The following is an 18,314-nucleotide window of genomic DNA, read 5'->3' on the forward strand; positions in this document are numbered from 1 at the left end:
CCTGCACCTATTCTCCCACATCCTGTAGCATCCTCCTTCATTCTCTTCAGCAGTGGTCACATTCCTTGCCTAGTCGAATTAGATCTTCTGTCAGCTGTTAACTATCCGCCAAGAAACACATTAATGTACACAAATATTGCAATGACAAATAACAATGTTTTGTTATTTGCATAAAATAAATCAATTCATCTAGCTATCTGTTAAGGTCACAGGTCATCAACTAGTGCATGACTGCAAGACAAGGCTTATTCACACTTGCTTACAGACATCTGACTTGCCAAGAGGGTACTCAGCACCGAGACAGAATGAAAAGTGGATTTGAAGATAGAATTGCATAACACACCCACTATTTGTGGGCTGAACAGACATCCTTTATGGAAATTAAAGTAAAAGGAAACATTACAGGAGAGACTGGTTGACGAGTGGATGCTGGTATAAGGAAGAGAAACTAAGACATAAAAGAAAGGAACCGGTCCAAAAAAAAAAGTTAAACTCAGATCTCACAGAAACAAAAAGAAAACCTAAAGGTCCTTTCATCCTCAGCAGTGACAAGAACAAGCGACCACAAAGCCGTACCCCACTATGGCTCCTAACCACCAAGTAAATCATGTCAACTGCTCGCATTCTTGAACACAGACCAGAGACAATGCAGGAAGACAGACCATGCATGTGGTTCCACAAACAAACCCTTTTTGGCCTCCTCCCCATGAAAAGTTGTGGTCAGTTCAGAAGGTTCTCATGTTAGCAGCTTTCCCTCTCTTCCAGAGGAAAATAAACCGGTTTGATATTGCGTGGCCTCGGGCGAAAGGTTTTGTTCATAGTCCCGACGTCTTCTCTGGCTTGACATGGAGGAAATGCGTTTGCCGGACAAAAATGAAATAAACAGCTACTCATGTTTGGTGTCTGTCATGTGGTTGCAACCCATCATTTGAATGAAGATATTGTTTCTGGAAATGTTAAGGTTCCCTTATTCCAATTGTTGGTATAAACATACATTGTACATGTTCAATGAACAGGACTAAAGCTATATTAAGTTTAAATTCAAACTGTCATCTGGTGCTAGGTTCAGCAATGCCTTTAATTGAGCAAAGCACAACTTTCCACATTTACAGAATAACCTCTCATATAAGATTTATGTCAAGAAATAAAACAAACTTTTCACAAGTAAAGCATACTTCAGCCATTTTACAGATCTTTTGGAAGAGAAATGCCCTGCCTTAGCAAAAGCACCAATCTTTGGAACGTTCCCAAACCTCTTCCTGGATTCCAAGGCAGGAATTTGTAGTGTGAGGGCGACAAAGGTGGTATTCATGCCTGTAGGTGCAGAGGGGCTGGACTGGCACCATGTAAGCAAAGCCAATGACACCAACTGCAGCTGAAGCATGTTGCTGCATGAATCACAGCCATTAAAGCGTGATATTCAGTCCAGAGAACAGCAAAACAAGACAAAGTCCATGACCCTATTATTATCCAGGTAAATTACTGGATAGGCTGACGTGCATGGATATGCAAAATGTACAATTTAATATAAAGGCATTTTAATTTCACCATTTTGAGTGGAAATAAATGAAGTATAAGTTTATAATCATTGCAGGATATTTTAAGTGCATCCAGACATATTTCACTATTTGTTACCTTAGGGATGCAGACTCATAAAAATCATCTCACCTCATTAGAGTGCAGTCTAACCAATAGCTCAAGTTTGTTCTGTAGGAGTAAAAAAAAATATATATATATATATTTAAAAAAGAAAAAACGGTGGTTTCTCCTCTTCCCACAGAGCCAGCTAGTCTACAAAGACAGGCTTTGACCGAGAGTGGTAAACTACCCTCTAGGTTACGAGACGTGGGTCTGTGACTTGTTTCAGGTTTACTCCCATTCAGAATACCTAGTAGGTCTCATTACTAGATGCATAGACCACCCTATGCGTGCTGAGGGTACGGGCAAGCCAGGCAAGAAGAGGAACGGTTTCATGTCCATGCCACCATAGCAAAAGACAGAGGCCCCCTTCGAAAGAGAAGATGACCAGAAGGATAAACTTTAGGATAAACCACGGCAGGAGCAAACTATAGAGTATCCACTATGGTACCTATAGAATGACAGGGAGGGGGGTGGACATTCAATGGGACTGTGGTCTTCCCCCTTGTGTAACACTATACTTAGCCAAATGCTCTACCATATTGTGATTGCGGCAGAGACAGTTCAGATGACTCCATGCGTCCAAGGATGTGTACAGGCGAGTATTCAACAACCGCCCCAGGCTTGATTTGGACCACCTGTCCTCTTAAGGAACCAAGCAGTAAAATTGCTCCGAGCTCAGGGTTAAAACAAAGCCAGCTTGTGAAATATGACCAGGGTTGGTTTGACCCGTTGGACACAGTCTGGGATGGGAGGGGGCAAGGGGGCTTCAAAAAACGACTCATGACTGCCTTGTGAGGACATGTGAGCTCCAAGCAATTATGTGCAAGCAGGCATAGATGACCACTGTCTATCAGGCAAACTTAACGAGATGAGACATGATTATATGACATGGCTATATATAATTGCATCTTGGTGGCTTTGTAAAGCAGTCATATAATTTCTGTAAAATATCGAATATAGGCTACATGTATTCCCACCTCCTAACATCAATTGACTCTGTTTGACACAGTCAATGTGAGTATAGATCAACATAGTGTATTACATTTCTTTCTGTGTGCAAATAACAGGTATGCACATTCAGAAGCCTTTTTCTTATATTTACCAAACATCTAACACCCATGTTAGATGAAGGACTACAGGATAGTAATTAACAAAGTCTTCCATTGACATTGTATCATCACATGGCAGGACCAAGACCTGCAACAATAAAGTCACCCTGCTGTATGGCTGTTGGGTGTTGAATAGTATTATATTAGACCACTCCATGGATAACTGCTGCCAAGACCCGGGACTGTGACAGTACTTCAGCTGCGACTCCTCTTACAGTCACTTCTGAGATGGAAGCTGAGGGGGTCCGAGCGGGAGTGAGAGGAAGGGGGGTTCACAAGGCAAAGCGGAGGGACCGGAGGAAGTGGGGTGTTTGTGCAGCTGCTACCTCAGCAAGGGCCGTCATGTCAGGCTGGACGCCATCAAACAGGTGCCCCAACTGATACAACCCCCCCTCAAAACTAAACAGTGTCATGGGTGGATATGTGCTGGGGTTTCGAAGCCCAATCAACAGCAGTACTGTAAGAGCAAAGGTCTGGGGAACCACTCACTCCTACACGCAACCTGGGCTGAAAGAAAGCAGGGAGTGGACGCCAGTCTGGGAAACATTAGATAACTGCAATGCTGTTTTGTGGGACAGATGGCAAAGCTATCTGACAAGCTAGGCAGGCATATCAATTGTCATTGTGATCTCATTCAGTATCTATATTTCTGATACTGGGATTAATAGTTCCTGGATAGAGCCCAAAGAACACCTGATTCAATCAAATACTGACAGGACATTATCAAAATAATTGTGTCTTCTCTCTTTCAATAAACAATAAATAAATACAGAAACATTTTACAGTGCCCTTTTCTATTCACGAAAATTAATTAGCCTTAAAGAGGCTAATAATTTATAACTCATTCTGCTCAAAAAATAAGAGAACAAAAAGCAAACTTCAGTGATGTGTGCATCCAATAAAGGGAAGGAATCTCTTTGCTTTGAGTCTGCAGCTGTTCTGCACTTTGCTGTCATCACACTCAGCATGACTAGAGATTGCATCGCAGTTCGATAATGAGCCTTTAGCCCAAGTGAACTTCTGTACCCCATCCTGGGCACAGCTGTTGGCTGTGGATCACTATCTCCTCCCCAAAACATCCCCACAACCCCCTCCCTGGGGTTTCACCATCTTAACGCAGCTTGGAAAGATGACATAGGGCATTTTAGGCTTAAATCGAGTTTGAAGGGATTTTCACTGACTCAGCAACATCTTTTTTTTTTTTTTCAGACCTCCCCCAATTGTAAATTAATAACATCATCTTGAACTTACTAGTAGGTGGGGACTTCTGGATAGATTAACCGCTTTATTAAAGCCTGAATATATAGCTGGGTCTCAGCAGGTAAAAAATGGTCTGACCTTAATCAAGGCTATGGGTGGTGGGGATACTGTCAAAAAAAGGAAAGAGCCTAGACGGCTAAAGGCAACATCTGGGACAATACTTTGAGTTAACTACTGTGTGGAGAAGATGTTCATTCACTGTTTAAGCCACCTCCACAACCCCCACCCAAGCTCCTAATTGTCCCTCAGTGGACAAGTAGGTTGATTTACAACATCCCCCAAAGCATGGCTCGATCCATTATGGGGGGTGGGGGGTAGGCATTCATTCACAAAACCAGAAATTCAACACTTGGAGGCATTGGAGAAATTAAGGGATTTGTGAAGCTTGCTTTTTGTGCCTCTGAGTAATTGAAGGGGCATTCAGAGAGGCCACCCCCTGTTGAGGTAGTTAGGGTTCAGGTCAGGGCCAAGTTTACAGCTTTGAGTCAAGGGTTCCAGACACCAATGTGAAGCATCAGTATTTATGCAAGTTGAGCTATCGCACAAGTGATTAAATATTGTCTGGCTTTGGGATACAATAACAAGTAGCCTAGTATATTTTACGTCTTATCAACAAAACCTGAAATGGGCATTGGGCAAAAAGTGGCAGCCAAACACTGTTATTCTTTTGGGTGTTTTATCATGTTTCACTGAATCAGAAAACGAGTTTAAACCTAATCTAAATGTATTAGGGTTTAGTCAGGTTTATTTCACCACTAAACTTGGCAGAACTCATAAAAATTCAGACAGGTCACTGTAGACCATATGTATAAAAGAGAACCCAATGCAGTTCGGATTGACATTCTCTTCTCCAACATTTCATGACCTGGCATCTGCTGTTGCTCAGACTTGGCAGTTCCATCCAGGGGTGTGTTGTTTCTCTGTGTGAGATTTGGAATGCAAAGCAATTAGCTGTTCCCTGCGGGGGGGGGGCACAGCTTGTGGTGGGATTCCTCCCCCCCCCCCCCCCCCCCCCCAATCTGACCCCCTACCCTACACCCATCATACCGCCTCCTGAGCCTGTTGGCGGAATGGACCTCACGCTACGAGCGGTGTGGGTGACTGCTGTGTACCGCAGACAGTGTGGAGCCCCTGACAAACAAACAGACCCTACGGCACACAGGGAGGGACAAAATTCTATAAACAATCAGGGAGGCCGACAGCAGAGATCATTGAACGGATGGAAAATGTTCATAGGATGGTGTGTGAAGCCTCACTGAGACGATCTGGAAAACTCTTCTTACCTCACGTCTTGAAAGGCTTGTCAGACAACTAAAATGTCCTCATTTAAATGATCTAGTACTTAAAAGGGAAACATGCATAATGAGATTCAAGCTATCAAACATTAAATTCCACAGGACTTTACTTTTATATTGCATCAAATCTTGAAAGCCTTTGATGCTTCAGAAATGCTGTGGGAATTCTAAATACAGCTCTGGAAAAGAGAGAGTCTAATGAAAAGCATGTGGACTTCAATTTAATTACACCCAAATCTCGATCTTATAACAAGAACCACTTGTTGTCTGCATGGAGCTCAGGAGTTACCATGTAGCCTTTCAAGGTTTCAGACAGACAAGAAATCGATCTAAAATGCTTCTTCAGAGACATCTCGTGAAGCTTGAACAAAAGCTACAAAATCGAGCACAAAATTGATTACGGGAGGGAAAAAAGTTACGCTTTTCTGCAAGCTCTTCAAAAACTTTGGTTCTTGGGTGGTACACTTTGGTTTGGAAATTCCAATCTCCAGTGCTGTGCTAATGTAACATTTGACCTCTGCACTCTTGTGAATCTCTATAGATTTCCCCATGATGCTTGTGGCTTTTCAGCAGCTTTGGCTTTGCCCCATATACAACCAGAGGGGGGTGTTTTGATTGGCTCTCTCGTGTCTGGGCTTCGTGTAATCTTGTGGCTTTCCTTTCAATTTCACATCGCATTGCCGTTGAACTGGGCAAATGAGCAAACAGGACTGTCGAAGTAAGAAAGTTAGTGTGGTCAGAGGCAAACCTTTCCAAAATTATGTCTGTACATCTGAAAGAACAAGAAATGTGGCCAATAAAAAGGTTGAGCACGAGGTGAGATGTTTTTTTTAATTAACTAACTATGAAAGTGAAATATTAAATCAATGGCCCACAAAGAGTAGATAATGCCATTTTAACTATCAGAATAAGCAAACAGAGCATAGGAGTTTGCTCCTGGATGAGATCATCTCACATATTGGAACCTATATGGAGCAGCCTGAATGCTTATTCTGCGAGGCTAGCTATGCAAATTTAACTTAATTCAGTCTTTATTTCAACAGGGGCAACACTTGAATAGTTCAATGCCTCCTTGTGAAATTGCAACATACTTTACAAATAGGAGAGAAGCCTGTCATCTTCATCAGCACAGCTCTGGTAAGTACTAAAGCCTGTGGTTTTCTGGCAAATGCCAAATATCTTGCTCATTTTAGTTTCAAAGGGCAAGTCCATCATTGTAGAATGGTGACACTGAAAGTAGGGAATGATGATGTTGGGTAACAGTTAGTAAAAAATAAATAAAAATAAGATACTAAGACTTCTTTCAGACTGGGTTTAGTATGCATAGAAGTGTTTTGCTGAATGAAAGCAAAAAATAAAATGCCTGTTAATAGTGTAGGCTAAGCCTTAACTGTTGCTAACAACCCATGTGTCAGATCTGTTCAAAGGAAATGCTCAGAAGACTCCCAAGACCCTCTTGAAGAAATTAAAGTTCAATATAACTTTAAGCCAGTAAACCCACACATGGTTGAAAATGGGAGAAAGAAATTCTAAGGCACCCAATTATGCCTCAGTATGAGATACTTGCCGATGTTGTTTTTTAAATGACATACCAAGGACTGCCTCATTAAACAATGAACTGCGTTCATTACAAAAAATGCTCTGAAAAGTTTACTAAAACATGCTAGTATACTTGGGCTGTTCATGTGGGTTCAGTAGAAGATCAATTAACTCATAATACCCCGACAGACCAGTTTCTCCATTGTGTGGCATTAGTGGGTGACACCCCATATGAGGTTACTTGACATTTGATGATCCAACTCTCCAATGCCTTGCAAAGTCCCTGACACTTCACTGCCAACAAGCCATGGCGGACGGCATGGCATTCACGGATGCATTGGAATCCAAAATAACTTAGCATAATGTAAAAAAGGTACACAGTGGCTTGTATACCAACTATGGCAGGCCTACATCTTGACTAGCACTTACACACAAACACTTTTCAACACATCCACCAGGCTGTGGTTCAAGAGCTCTTTAAGGTTATGATCAAACATTTGGCGCAGCTGCGTTCTTGCACAAAGTTAGGTGACAGTTGAGTGGCATAGAGGGAGTTTTTAATCCATAGCCATTTTAGTTACGAAATTCTTTTGAATTAGTTTAGACTAGGTTAAATGTATTCTTTCAAGTCAAATAAGATGTCAGTTGAGGTAATCATGCATGCTTGCTCAGCATAACCCCATATTATAGCTGTGGTGGTCTTTAACCAATAGCATGACAATGTCGTCACTTACCATTAGGGAACGGTTAACAATTGGTGGTATATAAAAGAGATATTAATATTTTCAGAAGGATACTGACCTTTTCTGAGAAGACAAAAACAATTTATGTCAAACCCCATAATTGGTACCAATAGACAAGAAAGGGACCCCATGTTAAAGTTTTGTAAATGATTGTTGAACAAGGATTTGCCCCTATCTAGCTGTTTAGGACTACAACACTAACACTCTTCTGTCTATAATCAAAGCCAAGCTGCCAGATGCATGTCAAAAGAGAACAATGGTTTCCCCGAACATATAACTATGGCTTGTTCCAAATCCCTTTGAGATCTCAAAGGAGTTAAGACGGGGAACAAACGTTCCATCATGCATAATCCTGAACGTGTTTCAAGACACATTTTAGTTGCTCTTTCCTTCAAGTAATCTTCCACAGTGTCCTTTATTTCCAATGGGTAGCCTTGATATCAAGGTTTTAGCTAAATCACACACACACACAAAAATAAACACACTAAAGACAAAATATTGGAGGTGCAGGCCAAGCTTCTTTGGGACTGTTATTGAAACACATTAGTACTTTCTAGTGAGAATGTTCTATTGGACCACTTTAGCAATCAAGCCCTTTCATCAAGAGCAAAACTGTGAAAGGTAATCCACACTTGTCCAATAATAAAAACTCTGTATTATTTAACGAAATTCAATGTGTTAGCATTGTAAACAATCCACCCATAACACACTAATGGTGTAGGACTGGGTGCAGTTTCCATGTAGTGTTATAAAGATCAAATCTAGAAGGCACATTTTAACAGTCTAGTTTAAAATCCCAAAACACACCAAAATGTGAGGCATGAGAAACGTTTTTTGTGTGTAAAATGACACTGGTTCTGACTTTGCAATTACAACAAGGGTCTCAAAGTCTGCTTCCCAGACCGATGGCGATTTCCATGACAAAGGAAGGAGATGGGCCCACCTTGAGTTCTAAAGATCAAGCAGGGCTCCTCAACTACCTGTGAATTGTCTCTGACCATGCTCCTTTTATCTCTACTACTTCCATTCAAATGTTGTGCAATTTCCTCCACAGACCTTGAGGGCAACTGCAAACCCCCAACCAACCACACACTTTTCTCCCTGTCTCAAAAACACTAATCCATTGTCTTTTTTTTTTTTTTTTACTTACATTTTATTTCTACATTCAAGATGAATGTGTTTCTATTGCCACAAGACCTTTGTGAAAAAAACAAAGTAAATGAGCTCAAGCGATATCCATTTAGCTTAACTTGGAACCTTTCTTCTAGCCTGCAATAGATTAAATGTACCATAGCTAACATGCACTGATTAAAATGGAGATAACGCTTCAAAGATGCAATAAGCCTTTATGGCCCAAAAGGACAAACTGGCACCTAATTTGCGCCACAGAAATGATCAAACCAGTACATTCCGCATTAATTAATAATAATAATAAAATAAAAAGAATTACAAATAAAACATATTTAAGTTACTTTCAGGGTGGCATGTATTTCAGTCACAAGCAGTGTCATTATAAATAATGTAAAGACATTTACAACAAAATACATGAGTCACAGTATGAAGATTGTACAGGACAAGAGTGTTCATATACAGAAGGCTGCAACATACCATGCTTCCCAGTGGCCCTCTATTTTATTCATGTTCTTGGCTATTGTATTGGTTGGGGTGGAGTGGTGACGCTAGCCTTATACTTAACACCATCCCCAAATAATTTGCGTGTTGCGTTCTATTATTGAGACAATTGGAATTGTCAAATGCGTTTTTTCTTCTTCTAACTGAACTCTTATCTTAACGCAAACACATTCACATCAACAGTTTGCCGTTGTTATGTCGTGCCAAGCAAGATGGGCATCTCAAGCTTCATACATAGCCTAAAGATAATGTTTCGGTGTGGATTCAAGGTAGGCGTCTCATCTCGACATAACATTCATCTAAATATATACAGAAACACATTAACATTAAGAGCGTCCAACATTATGTTAGTTTGTAGCCCCCAAGGTCTTACCTTGAATGAAGAATATAATAGTGAACATAGTCGCGGTAGTCATTGTCGGCGGCATTTCTTGCTTAACTTTGCTCCTCGATTTCATGTAGGTCTCCATTCAGTAGGCTATTTCTATTCCATAGACACGAGTCCAAAGCTTTCTCCAACGAGTAAATTCTGACCCATTCAAATCATTTGTGCGAGCAAATAAGCTCCCAAATAAGGTCTTCTAAAGCTAAAAAAGTCTAAATGTGTTTCCCTTAAACTTGACTAGCCCCCAGACTAGAGCAAGAAAAAAGATGACTGCTTTGTTTTGTTGTAGTAGGTAGTAGTCCACTGATGATGATGCCTTAACATTTCGAGAAGTATATTGCAATTTTAAATAAAAAAAACAATAATGTTAAAGCAAATACATCTCAAAAACGATTGCACCGCATGCGATTCATTTCAGTGTCCACACCGTAATTGAACAAGTAAACTATTCAATGAAAGCTAAGTTCTCTTCAGCGCTTTCCTTGGCTCCCACTTTGGATCCGGAGCTTCCGGTGTGAGGGGAAGGGGAGGAAGAAAGGGGGTGTAGGGGATGGGAGGCACTATAAAGGTAAACATTTACCTTTTTATTTTCAGTTTTTTTTAAATATATGTCCGATCAAGAATATCTGCATATAACCTATCTCACATAGGTTAGCTATCCAATATAGCACAAGATATAGGCTCGGCCAACCAAGTCGTGTTCAAAACGTTTAAACAAGCTCAAAATGTTCTAAACGTTTTATCTCTAGGACATCAGAAGTGCGTTAAAAGTCATAAGAAAGAGGTTTCGGTTTAACACATACAGCCTTGAAGGCACCTTCACGTCACCGTCCCCCCACTTTAGTTAATGTGACATATGTTGTCATTAATTACAAATCTGAACAAGTTTTAGTGTACAAAATATTAAATTAATATCACTGCGGTTCTTGTAAGTCTTCACAAGAAAAGCAGCAACTGAACATCTGGAGTGAGCTGAACATAGTGGGCCCTGTAAACACTGAAGATCCATACCAGACAGCTTATGCATTGTGAGAAATTGATTGACTTGAGTTGTACAGGTCTGCTGCTGACATTGCAAATTTGTTTCTATAGTAGTTAGTGATAGGAGCAGTGATTTTAAAAAGTGTGTCACGTTGGGGTTATACCATCCAGAAAGGTTATAATGTAGAGTAAATGTTATCAAATTTACACTATAATACTTATCATACGACTCAAAAGTGAGAAATTATACGTAATGAAAAATACTTTCCATAATGTTGAGGACGGGAAAAGTCTGACTTACTTTCTGACTGATTCAACAAAGGCTGCTTGTTCACAACAATCCAAAGCTTTATTTTGAGTTCACTTAAACAAGGCATCGAAAGCAAGCAGAATTGTCATTCATGTTGAAGAATAAAACCACAGTTTGCTTTATAACTATATTTTTCTCTTTCAGATGTTCCTAATATTATTTTATACATAAAGCCACAAATAAAATAATCAACTTTTACAAAAATACAATGCATAATAGCACAAAGCGATGTTTTCCCCTAAATACAACACATATTTATTTATTTAACATGATTGAAAATGACCATCACAAAGGCAGTAGAAGTTCTGTCTTGATTTGGGCTTCCATAGAAACCTAATAGAGTGATTAATAAATTACTTCTTTCTTTACAGTTACTTTCCTGATATACTATACACCCTTTTAGAAACATAAGTATAACAGACCCAAAATATACTTTTTCCTTATGAATCTAAACTCTCCAATACTAGGCTGCCTTCTAGGAATTGGCTGCTGACAGGGGTTGGTAGGAGTGGGGTATGTAGGGGACAAACAATAGAGGAGAGGGGACTTGTTCAGGACAATTTTAGGGTTCTCGACGAATAAACCAGATCTCGTTCCTGCGGCAGGTCACCCCCGGGTTCTCGTAGACGGCCACCATGTAGGAGTCTCGGTGCACGTCGTCTGTGGCGCCCAGTATCTCCCACAGCATGTTGATCTGCTGTGTGATGGTCTCCTCTGTGGTCGTGCCATAGAAAATCCTGGGGAAGCAAGTCATTTGTTATACACCTTTCACAAAGAGAAAGCTTTTTCCTTGTGTATTTGAGTTGAACCCATGTCAAACCCATTCATATGTGTAGGTACCGACAGTAACTGTCAAAAGGTTCTGAGTTTTTTTGGCATTTCTTTGTATGTACGCAGGACCATTGTATGAGGCTGATGTAGGAATTCAACCCACATCTTCCAGGTCAAATTGTCCCATACAACTCTCAATGTCTAGAATTTGTTTTTCATTTGGATTTTGGATTCAGTGAATATTACATTTACATTTAGTCATTTAGCAGACGCTCTTATCCAGAGCGACTTACAGTAAGTACAGGGACATTCTCCCCGAAGCAAGTACGGTGAAGTGCCTTGCCCAAGGACACAACATCATTTGGTTGGCATAGCCGGGAATCAAACTAGCAACCTTCTGATTACTAGCCCGATTCCCTAACCACTCAGCCATCTGACTCCCTACATTACACTTTTTATTTATTTATTTTTTACATCAAAGTGTACTATACAGAACCCTTTTGTAACAAGAGACAACCAATAGTTTAAATAGATTTATGTCAAACACTGTATTAACTTTTATTTTTTTATTTTTTAAGAAATCTTAATTTTTGTTATGTGTATATATTTTTTACATAGCACAGTTTAACTGGGCCACAGACTTGAGTGGTTGGTATGCCTGGCAATTAATTAGCCTTATACAATGGTCTGGGTGAATACTCGATTCTGATTGGCTGCAGGGGTGTCCATTTCCCGGTGATATCCGGACACCTACTACGTAGTTGCAGCAAAACTGTCTGTTCACCGTTCTAAATTATTGCACTGGCTGCATAGTATGAGCCTGTACAAAGAGTCTGAAATAAGTACGAAGCAAAAAGAACAACGTATATTTGGTGAGTCTGAGTCGTATGTGGAATGTATGTCCATCTAGAATAGGCCTATATTTTCTAAAAACCAAGTGAAAGGAATACTATACAGTACTAATAACATTGATTTTCGTAAAGTTCACATGATGTATCTGCTTCTTGATCAGTCTTGTACCCCATTCTGCCAATGCAATGCCTTAGCTCACACGCTCGCGACTGGTTGTCGCAAAGTATGACGTGTACAGCTAGTTGCAAGCGTGCACGAGTTTCGGAGCTAGAAAAAAGGCGAGCCATTGTTCTGCGCATGACCGGACGAGCCGGAACTGGAAAGATGGGGCGGTCCGTTTCGCACTCTCGCCTGCGTCACTGAGCACTCGGGAGTCAGGTGGCTGAGCGGTTAGGGAATCGGGCTAGTCATCTGAAGGTTGCCTGTTCGATTTCCGGCCGTGCCAAATGACGTTGTGGCCTTGGGCAAGGCACTTCACCCTACTTGCCTCGGGGAGAATGTCTCTGTACTTACTGTAAGTCGCTCTGGATAAGAGCGTCTGCTAAATGACTAAATGTAAATGTTTTCATAGAAATGAATGGGGACGCCATCTTCGAAGAGAAAAGAAGCTGTGTCTACTAAATATAAGTCTATGGGTGTACAATATCACCTGATAATGGACTCAGCGGAAGCTGCGCGTCGGACGGTTCACGCCTCAGCATCGTCCATTATCAGGTAATATTGTACACCTCGTCGGGCATTATCCCTTACCGGGTGATAACTCGAAAAGCCTCCCTGCGGACAATGATAATGTCCGGATCAGTGGGCTGGACTGGGTTGGCTTGGAACTCTGCAGGAAGGTAGTATGCTGTCAAGATGTCCTTCTTAAAAGTAAAGCCATCCTCTGTGATATGGATATTATTTACAATAGGCACCGTCATCCCAAGGTAGCGTCCTGTTTATATGAGAAAATAGGTTATAAAAGAGTCTTTGTGAAAACTGTCTCAAAATGACTGATGGTGTAAGAAAACGGACGAATTCCAGTTGAACATGTCTTTCTACTTCTATATTTTCAACATGTAGTACTTGAAATATTGGGGCCTCTATTAGCCTCTTTGAAATTGTGCTAAACAATACATATACAATACACACCTGCCGAGTTCTCCTTGCAAATGAAGCGCATCAGTTTCATGAAACCCATGGAAATGCTTTGTTCATACAGTTTCTCCCCTTTTGTGACGCAGGCCCAGTGTCCGGCAGGGTACATTCTCTCCTCATACACCACCTCGCCAAGCTGCAGTGGAAATGACACACATGCACAAATACGTTTTCCAAATGTAGAGATTTCCAATGGCTTCTCAAAGAAAACACACAGCCGGTAAGACCTTTGTTTGCTTTGCATTTAGAGGCTAACACCAAAATGCAATTCAAACCCACTGAAAAATACACACTACCCACCCATAACTTGGAGAAATGTCTCTCCCATGCACTGTGCACACGAGAAAAATGGAATCTTGGCTTTTGAACATAATGGCTTTTGAACTGTAAATCAGATAAGCACATTAAGAGCTGTACCTTTTCATGTCGAGAAATGGTGACAGATGGCACCGGTTCCCGCTCTTGGTTCCGCCTCGTCATTTCCTGTATTGGTCCGGTCATTTCTAGGGAACAAGGTTAAATATATTGTCTCTTTGAGGACGAAATTAGTGATCAAATATCAATTGGTAACTTCAGTTGAAGGCTGTTATCTTAATTTTGAGTCATACTCTCAGAAATGTCAACATTTTGTAAGCGATATATTTTACAGAAGTTGCAATGCAACATTGGCATGCGTGGGAAACAAACCACAAGCCCATAGAAAGTGTTTATAATAAAACCTATGGAGAAAAAAAGCAGGTTGGGCTTCAAATGGGTTCCTTTTATGAGCGACATACACCCTTTCAGGTTATGTATAGATGTTAAGACAAAAAACAATGTGAACATCTTCACCTTGAGGGACAGAGACCTGATGTGTGCTGGCGACTGCCTGCCAGTGGTTGTATAATCTTTCCTGTTCCTCATCACCCACTGGCTCGGGATTGTCTGTGATGTCATCATCCAGCTGTTCCTCATCAAATCCTTCAAGATCATCCAGGGAGATGAGAGCCATTGCTGATGACTAGCATGAAAGTGTGCAATCTAAAAAGAAAGAAAAATTAGAAGTTACACACAAGTGTTATGCCCATGAACTAGGTCATGTTTACATGATATCGATGATGATTTTCATAGTTCTAACATGGCACATTGGGATTTGTGGCAATTATGTATATTGCAACAATGTGTAGACAAAATAAAAAATGTATAGAAATACAAGGAACAACCATTCGTAGAGAAACATAGGTGTAACAATACATTTGTTTTATAGTTAGGGTATTTTTAGTACATTTTACTGAAGCAGGCTCGCTGTAGGCCTATTAGTACTGCATTTTTGCACTCATGCAATCTAAGCTCATTTGTTGTTATACTGGTTCACATTTTATTTTGCACCACTTTATTATATGCTATCACCTTATTACATACTAATTAATTCTACTGATAGCCTACTGATTTTGTACAAGACTCTCATGGAACAAAAAAACACAATAATAAAAATGTTAAACAAGTTGAACAGTTTCAGGCTGTCGGTGTCCAATTATTTGATTTGATTCATTAAATATAATACTTATTTTTCCATGCTCTTAATGTGTCGCCGAAAATGTCAGGGTTTTCAACATCATACACCCTCCTCAGGAGTCTCCTTAGGTGGCAAAGTAGAACTCGATAGCACCAAATTGCTCAAATGTATTCACATCCAGATGTTGCAAGAATAAACAAGGTAAGGCAAAGATGTACATTACTTAAAATATGAGGCAGTTTCTGAAATGTTTGGCATCTGTTGAACTCAATTAACCCACCTAACCAAACCACTTGAATACAGTAGGCTACACAAATCATACTCAAACCCCACGGAACTTAATCGGTTACACTTTACAACAAACTACATCCATGCCACCGTACTTAGCCTACTTTACGATAAATTATTAGAATGATTTACTGAGTAATCGAGCAGGCACATGCCGACTACACAGCACCATAACAAAGAAAAGTAGGTCAACTCAGGAACAAGGCACCCTATGCAAGGCACACACTAACGAAGAGTGCTAGCTGAGGGAGTGGGGGGTTTACAGTGTTGCCATTAAACAGTGGTCCATTAAACTTCAATAATTAAAAAACGGAAACGTTTCTAAATCGTTGTTGGTTGATAAGATTTTGTAAATAACGTAACGTGTTATGCCAGACAACCTGTTAATAATATGGCCGAGATCAACTGTAGGCTACTCCCCCCAAAATATGAGCAAGCACCGTTTGCCTTAAATACGGCTTAATTCGTTTAAGTATTATTAAACTAAGTCTTGTTAACGCCGCGGTATTCTTACCTGTTAAAGAAATAGACGAGTTCTAGAGAACATCTCTGACCTACAATCAAAACAGGAACAAAAGGGTACACAGCGCTGCACCATGCAGTTGCGCAGTACGAAACTGTCACGTGGTACAATAAAGGGACATTTTCCCTTTTTTCCACAGCTAAAGCCAACTTAATTCACTGTCCAGTTTGAGGTGTATACCATGAGGTATACCCTTTTATCGGGTTGGGCCACCTTGGTAAATTGAACTGTCTATCATGTTCATTGAACTATGTGACACAATTATACGTACTTTATGCTTGGTGTACTGACTCAAGATCTTTCTGGAAGTATCCATAACTGTTTTGTGCCCTTTTTTGTCACTTACCTCAATGTCGCATATTTACGATCTAATGTTTTAGAATGCCTGAAAGGGACAGGTAGATTGGGCTTAAGAAGTGTCAGCTCATCCCAAATGAACAGCTCTGATGCATTGAGGTGGGGGGATCAGAAATTACATAAGGCATAAAACAAGACATAGGCAGGGCAAGAAAGAAAGCAAGAAAATAAATAGATTTCAAAGAATGGGATTGATGTAAGCGTAATAGTATTACCCAATTTCAGTGTCTGTGTCAATTCAAATTCATTCACTTTAATCCAAAGTGCAGAGAAGTAGGAAGTGGTCAATTTACAAACCTTTCATTCCACATGCCTTTGAGCCCATTTAAATAATTGTAAATGTACCCAGCATATATGTTTAGAAGTGTAAGAAAAGCATATTACTGCGATGACAAAAACTATACAACGATTACTGATTCTTAAAAAAAAAGTATAATAGGTACACCATTAGTGCTACGAAACAGGAGAAAAACTATAAAGGGAAGGAATGCCAAATGTAATTTCAATGCAAGATTTATTACCATATATATATATATACATAGCCATTATACACACAATGGCTATGTTACACCAACATATTATAAAATAATCCTATACTGAAACATTATATTTGGAGATAGATGGGAGACCTTCATAAAAAATATACCAGTATGAAGGACAAGCAACTCATAGCCTACCAGGGTAGTTAGGATCACAGATGAGGCCAATGAAGTATGTACTGATCTGAAATTGTTTATCTGCACTGACACATGTAAAGACTGACATGGAACATTGGACCCCTCCTTTTGGGTAAATGTGGTATGTTTAAACCCTGCAAAGTTAGGGTTAAACCCCGACTGTTTACAACGTCAGGCTACGGCCCTGGCAGGTCTGGACTGGACCTGAAAAACGGCCCGGGACTTTGAAACGCAGACCGGCCCACGGCTGTGTATTATTATAATATATATATTTTGCATTATGCCGCGGCCATTTGACCGGCCGTTCGGGAAATTCCCAGACTCTCCCGACGGCCAGTCCAACCCTGGGCCCTGGTGAGTAGGGGCCAAAAGACCCTCAAACCCTGTTTGTTACACACAGGGCCTTGTTAAACAGTGGGTATATGTTCAGCAGGATATCTCATTGAAATTATGACATTTGTGCATTGCTCGTGGTATACATTTCAGACTGTGACCTCTTTCTAGTTATTCTAGTCAAACAGACAGCATGTGCATTCACTTTTGCATTTCCATATTTGTAATCAAATAGTGGAGTCAGGTGGCTGAGCGGTGAGGGAGTCGGGCTAGTAATCAGAAGGTTGCCAGTTCGATTCCCGGTCATTCCAACTGACGTTGTGTCCTTGGGCAAGGCACTTCACCCCACTTGCCTCGGGGGGAATGTCCCTGTACTTACTGTAAGTCGCTCTGGATAAGAGCGTCTGCTAAATGACTAAATGTAAATGTAAATAGAAATGTGCTGAATAGTGCATGGGCCAAATGCAAGGTGGCAAACCCATTAGTATAATTTGTATGGCGGCGACACAAGTATATATTTACAGGCCTATTCATATTTTCCTGTAACTTTAGAATCAGAATCGTGTTTAATCGCCAAGTAAATGATCACAAACAAGGAATTTACTTTGTGGGCAGGTGCAGTGAACATTTAAACATAATAAACAAAATAAAAAGTACTAGTACTTTTTATATATCATATATATATATAAAGCTTTGCATATCAAAAGTAATTTGATATGCAAATACTAGTAGTATTTGCATATCAAATCAATTTCAAATCTTTCTTTTTACAAATGTACAGTATCTTATATGCGTTTGTATTTCTCAGCAATCATATGCATAGGATTTGTTTGCTACTTGGTTGGACTATTTAGTTGCCTCTTCATAGACACAATCTATACTCTTTTGATGCTGCAATGAGGAAAAATTCTCACAATGACCATGTAGGGTATCATAGGATTTTCTTTGTCATCTTGAATTGAGCTTTTGCAGGCACAGAAAAAAAA

At 40.2% G+C, this 18,314-nt stretch overlaps 1 protein-coding gene across 1 annotated transcript; it reads right to left on the reverse strand.

Moving 5' to 3' along the window:
* Window positions 1-10,912: 10,912 nt before the first annotated feature.
* soul4 (heme-binding protein soul4) lies at window positions 10,913-16,028 on the reverse strand. Its single transcript, XM_067259827.1, has 6 exons — window positions 15,953-16,028; window positions 14,487-14,675; window positions 14,073-14,158; window positions 13,650-13,791; window positions 13,269-13,452; window positions 10,913-11,632 (listed from the first exon to the last, which is right to left on the reverse strand). Exons 2-6 carry the CDS (start codon window positions 14,644-14,646, stop codon window positions 11,458-11,460), a joined length of 747 nt encoding a protein of 248 aa, XP_067115928.1. The 5' UTR covers window positions 14,647-14,675; window positions 15,953-16,028; the 3' UTR covers window positions 10,913-11,457.
* Between the last annotated feature and the right edge of the window lie 2,286 nt (window positions 16,029-18,314).

The sequence above is a fragment of the Osmerus mordax genome, chromosome 21 (assembly GCF_038355195.1).
Source record: "Osmerus mordax isolate fOsmMor3 chromosome 21, fOsmMor3.pri, whole genome shotgun sequence".
Classification (NCBI taxonomy): domain Eukaryota; kingdom Metazoa; phylum Chordata; class Actinopteri; order Osmeriformes; family Osmeridae; genus Osmerus; species Osmerus mordax.

Excerpts from the sequence above, each read along its gene's own strand:
- soul4 (XM_067259827.1), bottom strand. The coding sequence starts at position 14,646 with ATGGCTCTCATCTCCCTGGATGATCTTGAAGGATTTGATGAGGAACAG. Across the intron at positions 13,453-13,649 it reads TTGCAAGGAGAACTCGGCAG|GACGCTACCTTGGGATGACG; the intron begins GTGTGTATTGTA and ends TCATATAAACAG. Across the intron at positions 11,633-13,268 it reads GCTTTTCGAGTTATCACCCG|GATTTTCTATGGCACGACCA; the intron begins GTAAGGGATAAT and ends TTGCTTCCCCAG.